Here is an 11,666-nt window from a genome sequence, read left to right as displayed (position 1 = left end):
AATGGCTACTACTGATCCTTACAAATACTGAGACCTAGGGTAATTAAGCATGTTTTACCCCCAGCTAAACAGAGAACCAGGAAAGTGATGCCACTGATTCGGGTTCTGGCACTGAGGAATTGCATAATCTGGCTCTCAGTCCAGGGTGATTCTTCATGCATGTCATCTCAAATCAATGTCGGAAAATGCAGTTCTCTTTACAATGTATAACGAGGCTGCAATGCATGCATGGTTTTAAGAACGATCCTCTATTCATAGACAGGCACTGTCATAGCCCCCTGCATGTGTATACCTGTGAGCATTCTGCGTTTTAAAAGCTGTAGCATTTTCAATAAGGAGAAAATAATGCACGGATTGTGATTTTCTTATTGAGCACTTGTCTCTTACTGAGCACTTGTCAATAGCCTACGCATGACTTGTAACCCGCTGGGCACAAACATACATTCAACGTCTAGTTTTGATTTACATTTGGTTGCGTTGTCACCTAATGTGAATTCAACGTCACATCAACCAAAATCTTCACCCCTTCATTTAGTTTCTTCATCCCTTAAATTGCTGACTTTTTGCAAATACAATCAGTTGATTCAACGTCATCACATTGACATTTTTGGTTGAAATTACGTGGGAACAACATTGATTCAACCAGTTTTTCTCAGTGGGAATTTATTTGAAATGAATAGTCTACTTTTAATACTCAAACACGTAGTTAGTAGACTAGGTTTATAGTGATGAGTCATAGTTGCAGATGGAGGTCTTTTAAAAATGAGAAAAATATCGGAAAACTGGTAGATTATCCTTGCTTGGTTACTAAAACCGTACCCATCAACACAATTGATTAACCCCGTTAGGATTCTATTTTTCTCAGTGTTCGTCTGCATGTTGTCCTTATTTCCATATTTTTTTTGTCATATCACACGTTGTAATACAATCCGCCTCTACGCCACCTCCCCTCCTTGCTTTTTTCTTTGCAGATGTTTCCAGTGAGCACCGTACGAGGACCATTACCTTTGCGCCTGTCTGATGCGGTCAACGTCATAGCGGCTAAGGACACTTAATGATGCATGGTATTCTGCTGATTTTAGCACATTTGGATATTACCAGAAGTAGCAGTCCTCCAGTACGGAACCTATCTCCTCCGTTTTTGCCAATCGCCACCCTACCACAACCTGCGCGAAGAACTAAGATTGGGAGGTGGAGCCGAGGACACACCCGCATACTGTAGCTCTCCAACACCGGTGCACGCGTGGTGATGCTGCAGACAACAGGATCATCTGATTAACGGTCCCCGAGTAGGAAACATATTTTTCTTCTTCTCGGGAAATAAAACACACGAGGGATTTTTAGACGCTGGCAATTTACCCCATTATATCAGGTGAAAAATGAGAACAGCAACTACCACCCAGTTTTGAACAAGGTGACTGCTGGTATGTATGGTTTTTAATATGTCTGTTTGTTTTGCTATAGGCTACATCACTTTCATTTAGTCATTTATACTCGACCTCTGCAGTAAAGGGGATACAGTAACGTTAGATGACCATTGAACAAAATAGGTATTTGATGCTCAGTATTTATCAATTGAATAGTGTTTCTGGGATACTTCTGGATTTTGGCAATGAAGCCATGAATCTACTTCCCCAGGGCCAGATTAACTCCTGGCTACCATTTTTATATCTCTGTGTGCAGTTTGAAGGAACTCGCTAACTAGCCTCAGCGCAATTGCTATCTTGCCTTAGCGCAATGACTTGAAGTCTATGGTAAGAGCTAGCTGTTTAGCATTGTCTCGAAACTACTTCTAACTTCCTTCATACTGGATGCAGAGACATGCAAACGGTAACGATGAGTTTATTTGACATTGGGGAAGTAGATAAAGCACTTTATTGCCAAAATCCCAAAATATCCCTAACAAAACTATGCATCTTTATGGAAGATACAAGAGATGGTGTAAGGGCAGAGACAGAAGAGATTTCTCTTGAAACCTATTTCCTACTGCAGTTTAATAATTGATGGATGTTTTTGAATATTTCAGAGGCATGCACCATTTGAGACCAGTCTAAAATGCTTCAACAAAACTTTCTTAAAGTGAATGATGAATAAGTGACATTGAGGGCTTCTTGGCACATAAAAATAAATGGTGCATACTTTTCACTATTCAGTTATTGGTTTTCAGTGATCGAATCAAATGAAATTGTATTTGTCCCATGCGCCGAATACAACAGGTACAACCTTACAGTGAAATGCTTACTGACAAGCCCTTAACCAACAATGCAGTTTTAAGAAAATACCTAAAAAAAAGCAAGAGATAAGAATAACAAATGATTAAAGAGCAGCAGTAAATAACAATAGCGGGGCTATATACATGGTGGTACAGGTAGAGAGTCAATGTGCGGGGGCACCGGTTTCGAGGTAATTGAGGTAATTATGTACATGTGGGGGGGGGGGGGGGTGCAAATAGTCTGGGTAGCCATTTGATTAGCTGTTCAGGAGTCTTATGGCTTGGGGGCAGAAGCTATTTAGGAGCCTCTTGGACCTAGACTTGGCACTCCGGTACTGCATGCCGTGTGGTAGCAGAGAGAACAGTCTATGACTAGGGAGGCTGGAGTCTGACAATTTTCAGGGCCTTCTTCTGACACCGCCTGGAATAGAGGTCCTGGTATAGAAGCTTGGCCCCGGTGATGTACTGGGCCGTACGCAACGATAAGCTAGATAAGGGCTATCTGTATAGATTTGGTGCCTTTACTGCATAGACATATTCATGCATTATTTGACTGCAGAAGGTGAATTGATATTGTCCATGGCAGGGGATCAGAAAGAGCACATGCCCTGATTCATATGCTATAATATCTATGTGAATTGTAAACTAGTTGGCTGCATTGCGCTCGGGGCATACAATACATTTCCCCATTAATATGCAAACGTTTATGTGTGTTTTAGAGTGCTGAATACTTTGGTTGTAGCCTACAGAAGTATATTGTATTTGATGTCAGTGTTACATTACAGTATAAAACAGTGAGCTCCAAAAGTATTGGGACAGTTATTTAGTTGTTGTTTTGGCTCTGTACTCCAGCACTTTGCATTTGAAATGATACTATGACTGTGAGGTTAAAGTGCAGACAGACAGTTTAATTTTAGGTTATTTTCATCCATATTGGGTGAAACGTTTAGAAATTACATCGCTTTTTTTGTGCATAGTCCCCCCATTTTAGGGGACCGAAGGTATTTGGACAAATTAAATTATATCTGTATTAAAGTAGTCAAAAGTGTAGTATTTAGACCCAGATTTCTAGCATGCAATGGTTACATCAAGCATGTGACTCTATAAACTTGTTGAATGCATTTGCTGTTAGTTTTGGTTGTTTCAAATCATTTTGTTCCCAATAGAAATGAATGGCAAATAATGTAATGTGTCATTCTGAAGTCACTTTTATTGTAAATAAGAATCGAATATGTTTCTAAACACTTCTACATGAATGTGGATGCTACCATGATTACGGATAAACCTGAATGAATCGTGAAAATGATGAGTGAGAAAGTTACTGATGTACAAATATCATACCCCTAAAAAAATGCTGACCTCCCCTGTTATTGTAATGGTGAGAGGTTAGCATTTTTTGGAGGGTATGATATTTATGCCTCTTGTAACTTTCTCACTCATCATTATTCACGATTCATTCAGGATAATCCATAATCATGGTAGCATCCACAGCGCCAAAACAAAACAAAAATGTATCATTGTCCCAATACTTTTGGAGCTCATTGTATATGTCTTGAGGACAGACAGACAGACTAACACAAATTCTATCAAATTAATTTCTTATGTTATACCAATATGTTATATTATTTAAGTTATCTCTGCTATCTATCCCTTTCAGAAGGATCAATCCATGAGGTGACATCCTGTGAGATCCTGTGGCCGTCCGGTCTTTACGGCATTGAATCCTCTCCCTCTCCTCCGTCCCCCTCCCAGCAGTTTCCTGGCTGAAAAGTGCAGGCTTCCTGCTCCCCCAGCAGAATGACTGTAGCCACTGGCGACCCCTCTGATGAAGCGGCAGCGCACCCAGGGAACCCCGCAGAGTATGACCCTGACGCTGACCATGAGTGCTGCGAGAGAGTGGTCATCAACATCTCTGGACTGCGTTTCGAGACACAGCTTAAAACCCTCTCCCAGTTCCCCGATACTCTGCTGGGGGACCCCAAAAAGAGGATGCGCTACTTTGACCCACTGAGGAACGAGTATTTCTTCGACCGGAGCCGCACCAGCTTTGATGCCATTCTCTATTTTTACCAGTCAGGAGGGAGGCTACGGCGGCCGGCCAATGTGACCCTTGATATTTTCTCAGAGGAGATCCGTTTCTATGAGTTGGGGGATGAGGCCATTGAGCTCTTCAGAGAGGATGAGGGTTTCATCAAGGAGGAAGAGAGGCCACTTCCTGACAATGAGTTTCAGAGACAAGTGTGGCTGCTCTTTGAGTACCCAGAGAGCTCGGGTCCCGCTAGGATTATCGCTATCATCTCCGTCATGGTCATCCTCATCTCTATCGTAAGCTTCTGTCTGGAAACCCTGCCCATCTTCCGCAATGACGACGACGAACCGCACAGTGTCTTTGACACCAACACCAACACCACAATCTATTTCACGTCCACCTACTTCACTGATCCTTTCTTCATCCTGGAGACACTCTGCATCATCTGGTTCTCCTTTGAGTTCCTGGTGCGCTTGTTCGCCTGCCCCAGCAAATCTGGCTTTTTTGGTAACGTCATGAACATCATTGACGTTGTTGCCATCATCCCTTACTTCATCACCCTGGCCACAGAGCTGGCTGAGAAACCAGAGGATGGCCAGGCGGGTCAGCAAGCCATGTCCCTGGCTATTCTCAGGGTCATCCGTCTAGTGCGAGTCTTCCGAATTTTCAAGCTCTCGCGACACTCCAAGGGGCTTCAGATCCTGGGCCAAACCCTGAAAGCTAGCATGAGGGAGCTCGGTCTGCTGATCTTCTTCCTCTTTATTGGAGTCATACTTTTCTCCAGTGCTGTCTACTTTGCGGAAGCTGATGAGCCGGAATCGCAGTTTGAAAGCATCCCAGACGCCTTCTGGTGGGCTGTTGTCTCCATGACGACAGTAGGGTATGGTGACATGGTCCCGACCACCATTGGTGGCAAGATTGTGGGCTCCCTCTGCGCCATTGCAGGTGTGCTGACAATTGCCTTGCCCGTGCCTGTCATCGTTTCCAACTTCAACTACTTCTACCACCGTGAGACAGAGGGCGAGGAGCAGGCCCAGTGCCTAGGCCCAGTCACCAAAGAGGACTCGAATGAAGAGCTGAAAAAGAGCCGGAGCGGCTCAACCATCAGTAAATCAGACTACATGGAGATCCAGGAAGGGGTGAACAACAGTATTGAGGACATCCCTGAAGAGAACCTCAAGACTCAGGCCAACTGCACGACATTGGCCAACACAAACTATGTCAACATCACCAAAATGCTCACAGACGTGTAGCCAGCCGGCAGGCATTGTCCTCTCGGTGAGGTTGAGGGGTCAAAGGATAGGACAGGTGTGTAGCCTCCCTTTTCACATGTGCTGCTGGAATATCAAGGCAATAGATTCAGGACGTATACCTGTACTCGTCTTTTGTGAGTGATGAGAAACACCAGAGACCATGTGCTCACTCCTCCCCTAACTCCCCCTGTTAGCTCGTCACACCTTGCCCTCAAACTGACCTTCTGTCAGATTTTAAATCTTATATTCCACATTTTGCTTGTTGATGTCTGCATGGAGTTGGCTTTGTCAGTGTGACTTTTTCAAATAACCTGTTCACAACAGTAGTACAAAAAAAGAGGAGAAATGTAGTTAAAAGAGGGAATTTATAGTTTCCAGAATAACCACACCACCAACACTGCTTCAGCCCCCCTGTGCCGGCCCCTACCCTGGTCTCCCTTCATTGCTAAAGGCACACTGCGCTTCTGAAGAGTCTTGTTTGCGTGTTAGAATATGCTGCTTCCTGGAGCAAATGAAACAAACCCGTTCTGTGGTGAACTACTTGGAGATTACAGCACGTGGGAGCACTAAGCAGGCATGCTGCGTTGCTGAGGCCTGTCATGACCTGAGTCTGAGGAGTGTGGTACTGTAGTAGCAATCCACATGATTTATGGGATATCAGCTCCATAAGCTTATGATGGTTTGACATATTTTCTTCAGTAGACATCAGTATCTGATGAGTGACTGAGAATGTCCTTGACTTTTCACTGCGTTAGTCTTACATGGTTTATGTGTTTACTGTACATTGCAATGCAAGCATCCCTCCTCCACTCATCTGCATCAGTCTGAACCAGTCTTACTGCAGCTTTGAGGACAAAGTGATTGTCTCTTCCTCTTTCATAAAAAAAAGTGTACTCATTTACATACAGATAGGTAAGTAGTTGTGACTGTAACCGATACTGTAGCTAGATACTGTAGGTACTGTAGGTAGTAACTGTAGCCAGTTGATTGTTGCTTGGAGCTCTTAACTGAATGAGTATTCTCACTCACACAACTATCATTGCTCCAAAGACACAGTTTGCCTTGCTCTCTATAACCTTCTATCACACATGTGAAGGGATGACTATAAAGTGGGTATCATACACGTAAGTATTCACCCCCCCATGGATTTTGTTGCCTTACAAAGTGGGATTGAAATATAATTCATTGTGATTTTTAGCCAATGATCTATACAAAATACTCCAGAATGTCTGAGTAAAAAAACAACAACATTTCTACACAATTTGACAAAGTATTCACACCTTTTGTTTGCTCAAGCCTAAGTTAGTTCAGGAGTAAAATTTGGCTTAACAAATCACATAATCATTTACATGGACTCACTCTGTGTGAAATTATAGGGGTTGACATGATTTTTGAATAACTACCCCTTCCTCTGTCCCACATACATACAACATCTGTAACTTCCCTCAGTCAAGTATTGAATCTCGAACACAGATTCAACTACAAAGACCAGGGAGATTTTCAAAAGCCTCATAAAGAAGGACAGGGATTGGTAGATAGGTAACAATAACAAATTAGACATTGAATATCTCTGAAAGCATGGTTAAGTTAATAATTATGCTGTTAGATTATGTATTCAATCACCTAGACACATCAAACATACAGTTGTCCTTCTAGACTGAGCTGCAGGGCAGGAAGGAAAGTGCTCAGGGATGTCACCCTGAGGCCACTGATGATTTTAAAACGGCTACGGAGTTCAATGGCTGTGATGGGAGAAAACTGAGGATGGATCAACAACATTGTAGTGACTGCACAATAACGACTTAAAAAGAAGAATCCACATTTTCAGAATATAAATATTCCAAATCATGCATCATGTATGCAACAAGGCACTACATTAATACAGAAAAAAAAACCATGTTTGGGGAAAATCCAACGGAACACATCACTGAGTAATTTACTCTTTATTTTCAAGCATGGTGGGGGCTGCATCATGGTATGGGTATGCTTGAAATAGGCAAAGACTGCTGAGTTTTTCAGGATAAAAAGAAACGGGATGGAGCTAATCACTGGCAAAATCCTAGAGGAAAACCTGCTTCAGTCTGCTTTACACCAGACACTGGGAGATGAATTCACCTTTCAGCAGGACAATAAATAACAACACAAGTGCAAATCTACACTGGAGTTGCTTACCAAGAAGACAGTGAATGTTCTTAGTGGCCAAGTTACAGTTCTGACTTAAATCTGCTTGAAAATCTATGGCAGTACTTGAAAATTGCAGTCTAGCCATGATCCAACACCTTGACAAAGCTTGAATGATTTTGAAAATAATAATGGGCAAATGTTGCACAATCCAGGTGTACAAAGCTCCTAGAGACTTACCCAGAAAGACTAATCGCTGCCAATGGTGTTTCTAACATGTATTGAACATGTATTGACTCGGGGTGAATACTTGTCTAATCAAAGTACTGTATATTAGTGCTTTAGTTTTCATTCATCTTTAAAACATTTCGGAAATTTTCTTCCACTTTGACATTACAGAGTATTTTGTGTAGATCGTTGACACACAACAAAACAAAAAAAATTACATCTATTTTATTACCACTTTGTAACACAATCAAATGTGAAGAAATCCAAGGGGGTGAATACTTATGATAGGCACTGCAGGCTATTATCTAACAAGCTACAAGGGTGTCTAAAAGGAAACCATGCCCCAAACCAGCCCTATAGTACATTTGACCCAAATGTAACATTCCAGCCACACCGCTGAGCTGAAAACATAGAGGTGTTTCTATACCGCAGTCATTGCACCTGAGCTTTAATTGGAGGCAAAATGCATTAGTTAATTACTTACAGTACTCAAGCAGTCTAGTTGCAGCATTAATCTCGGTTACAGACAGACTTGTGTAGCCTCGCCTCACGGCTGTCTTGTACAACTGTGTCCATCGTGTCTTCATGATGAGCTATTGGGACAGCTAATGGGACATGTATAAAATTATGCTTCCTCCCTAAACTGCGATCAAAACAAGAAGGCTAACTGAATGCTACTCTCCTAGTGTTGCATGACCTTAATACATTCATAGAAGCATGTATTTAAGTTCAAGGAAACCTATGAAAAAGCCTATGGAAACTATTTAGTAGGATACCTATATTAATCTCAATATATATACTTACATACTTTTACATGTGATAACAAAGCAATCTGGAACGTATAAGAAGGGGAATTGACGTTCAGCTGACGATTTAGAGATGAGGATGACCATGACGGAGATGATAGCGTTAATCCGATAATCCTTGAAGATATGCAGATCGTTGCTATGTTTGTTTTATGATGTGAACAATGACACTTGTTTATTTCGAGCACTGTTGGGGTAGCCCCATTTCAGGGACTGTCTGTTGGACAGAGTGCCAAAGACATGCATGCGCGTAATACCCTAGCCATTTCGCATGGACAAATGGAGGTACAGTAGTATATCTGTGGTAGATGCATCCCTCAATCCCAAAATATGAGCATTATCTAAATTCTGTCCTCATACTCGAAGGAGAGATGGTTTATATATTGCCAACAGCTGAAGTATGTAGCTGTGCAGCAACTCTTAACTACACCGTTCTAGGTCTCTCATGACATTGCTGAGTCTGCTGCCTTTCTACATCTTTTCATAGTGGTCTTTAGGGCACATGAGAGTAATAGCAGAGCAGGGGATGTTTCGCCAGTGCAAATTAAATGGTAAATGGATTCAGTCTTATTTACCCTTTGGTAAATATTGGTTTGACTCTAATGTCTAAGGTGTTTCTAATGTGTCTGATCTGTCGGCGGGGATGAGAAAGACCAGTTTACATTTTTAGGCCTAAATGTCTACTACCATTGCCGCAGTTTGCACTCAGGGTGCCTCGCTAGATAGACAGACGTGAGGTTCTTATCTCCTGGTCCCTCCCTCTGTCCTTACCATGTTCCCTTTCCTGTCTTGTGTCTTCAATTGAAATGAAACGTGTTGGAAAGGAACTTGACTCTGACAATAGTCTGGGTCTGGAACCCTGCTTATTGATGCTTCCATTTACATTATAACGACATTATGTTATCGTGTTCTTAGTGTAACACACTTCCCCTCTAATGCACCACCTTGTCCACAACACACATCATATATATTAACTGTACATGACGTGACTATGTAGGTACACATTAGGTGGTGTTTATTTGTACGTGTGTGTGTGTGTGTGTGTGTGTGTGTGTGTGTGTGTGTGTGTGTGTGTGTGTGTGTGTGTGTGTGTGTGTGTGTGTGTGTGTGTGTGTGTGTGTGTGTGTGTGTGTGTGTATGTAGAGCCCACCTCTGAATGTCAGTGTCTTAGCTTGGTTGTACTGCTGCATTAAAGTGACAGTGTGCAACCATTCATGCATGTGTGCGTACCATTTTTATTTATTTTTTACTGCTCACAGTATGACCAAAAATGACCAAATTGTCTATGCATGCAAATGCGTTGTATGTTTTGTATTATTTTTCTATTAATTTATTTTTACACACACACTGTCAAATTTAGCAACATATTGAAATAGAAGCACTGGTGTTGAGTGTCAATGATTTGTTTTTTAGATGCTCTAAGCACAAGCACAAATGGAGTATACCCATTTGTATCACTGTGCTTGCAGATTTACTATGTATGTCAAATGTTTATTTGCAAAATGGAGTGTCGCAAAATTGAAAATGTATATTTTGCTTTATAGTAAGCATCTCTATACTATTTTAACTCAAAGTGTACAGAGGGTTCCACCAGCAAAATTACAGTCAGAAGGACTCAGAAAATGCACTGCAAAGTCTATCCAGAGAAGCACTGTAGATTGGAAATATAGACACAGATAGGCCAGGGTGTAGAATGGAAGGTGAACTCATAATGCGATTCAATGGAAGGTGAACTCATAATGCGATTCAATGGAAGGTGAACTCATAATGCGATTGAATGGAAGGTGAACTCACAATGCAGTTCAATGGAAGGTGAACTCACAATGCAGTTCAATGGAAGGTGAACTCACAATGCGATTCAAACAAAGTAGAGTTTCTGCTGTGTGAATTGTTTTTCTCCAGATTCTGGGTTTGTTTGAAATTTAATAGTGAGATTTATAATCGATGATGAGGGCCCCTCCAATTTTACAGAGAAATACAGACCTCAATTGATTCAATAAATAAAAATACAGGAAAACTGCACTGCAGGTTCAAAAATGCTATGCTGTATTGGAGGTCGTAAGTAACTGGGTTAACGGTGAATACTCCCACGAGCTGTTCCTATCACCAACATTGTCATTGAATATGAGTGTGAAACTGAGTGAAACCACAGTGTGATTTTCCTTTATCTGTAATTGTTTGAATTTGGGCCACAGTGAAAGCCTTGTATTGCACTGTATGCTTTCCATCACCAAAAAAGTAAACATGCAAGTAGCTAAACAAGTAGTAGCTATACAATTTACTGTATATGCATGTGTTTTAGAACAAGAGAGTGTGTTTCTGTGGTCTCAATGTGAATGATACTGTGGCAACACTGATACAGTATGCACAGTACAGCTCCTTCACCTTCAACCCTCCCACACATCATGGTGGCCTGACTACTACTATCAACTTTGGTACAATGGACAATCTTTTTTTTTTTCTATGAAAAGAAATGTGTGGAAAATACTGTGCACAACAATAATGGATTAAGAAGACAAAAAAACAATACTATAATGCTATGCGAAGTCTGGATTTAAAGTAATATGAACTGCACTTTACAGGAACAAAAAGACAATCTGCAGACAAGAAAAATGTGTCAAACTAAAATGCATATAATCCTTCCAAATGATCATAACCATGATAACACAGTAATATCAATAATGAAGACAATAATAATTCAACCAAACTGTGGTTTGTGTGTTTTTAATGTGTGAGATGACATTTTTTCTTATCCATACATGGTGGTGGACTAGCTATGTTTTTCTTGGTTTTTTTTATGCCAGTGGCCTTGTGCAATTCTAACATGAATTGTTGTATTTGATGCATTGCACCATAGTTAGCACAATTTCATTTGCAGTCTTTGGCTACATGATCAAACAATAACACAATGTCAAAGAGATCTGATGAACCTCAAAACCTGGAAATAAAGAATAGAAAGGCATGCATAGAGATAAAAGATAAACTAAATGTAAGTATATATATATATATATATAGTA

The 11,666-nt window shown here is 41.1% G+C and overlaps 1 protein-coding gene across 1 annotated transcript; it reads left to right on the top strand.

Annotated features, from left to right (window-relative positions):
- The first annotated feature begins 750 nt into the window (after positions 1-750).
- On the top strand, positions 751-11,571 carry LOC106582724 (potassium voltage-gated channel subfamily A member 2). The gene is made up of 2 exons (XM_014166096.2): positions 751-1,424; positions 3,870-11,571. The coding sequence occupies exon 2, from the start codon at positions 4,010-4,012 to the stop codon at positions 5,492-5,494; it is 1,485 nt and encodes a 494-aa protein (XP_014021571.1). The 5' UTR covers positions 751-1,424; positions 3,870-4,009; the 3' UTR covers positions 5,495-11,571.
- The last annotated feature ends 95 nt before the right edge of the window (positions 11,572-11,666 follow it).

The sequence above is a fragment of the Salmo salar genome, chromosome ssa22, assembly GCF_905237065.1.
Source record: "Salmo salar chromosome ssa22, Ssal_v3.1, whole genome shotgun sequence".
NCBI lineage: Eukaryota > Metazoa > Chordata > Actinopteri > Salmoniformes > Salmonidae > Salmo > Salmo salar.
This window is presented reverse-complemented; position numbering and strand designations above follow the sequence as displayed.

Coding starts and splice junctions, on each gene's coding strand:
- LOC106582724 (XM_014166096.2), top strand. CDS start 4,010: ATGACTGTAGCCACTGGCGACCCCTCTGATGAAGCGGCAGCGCACCCA.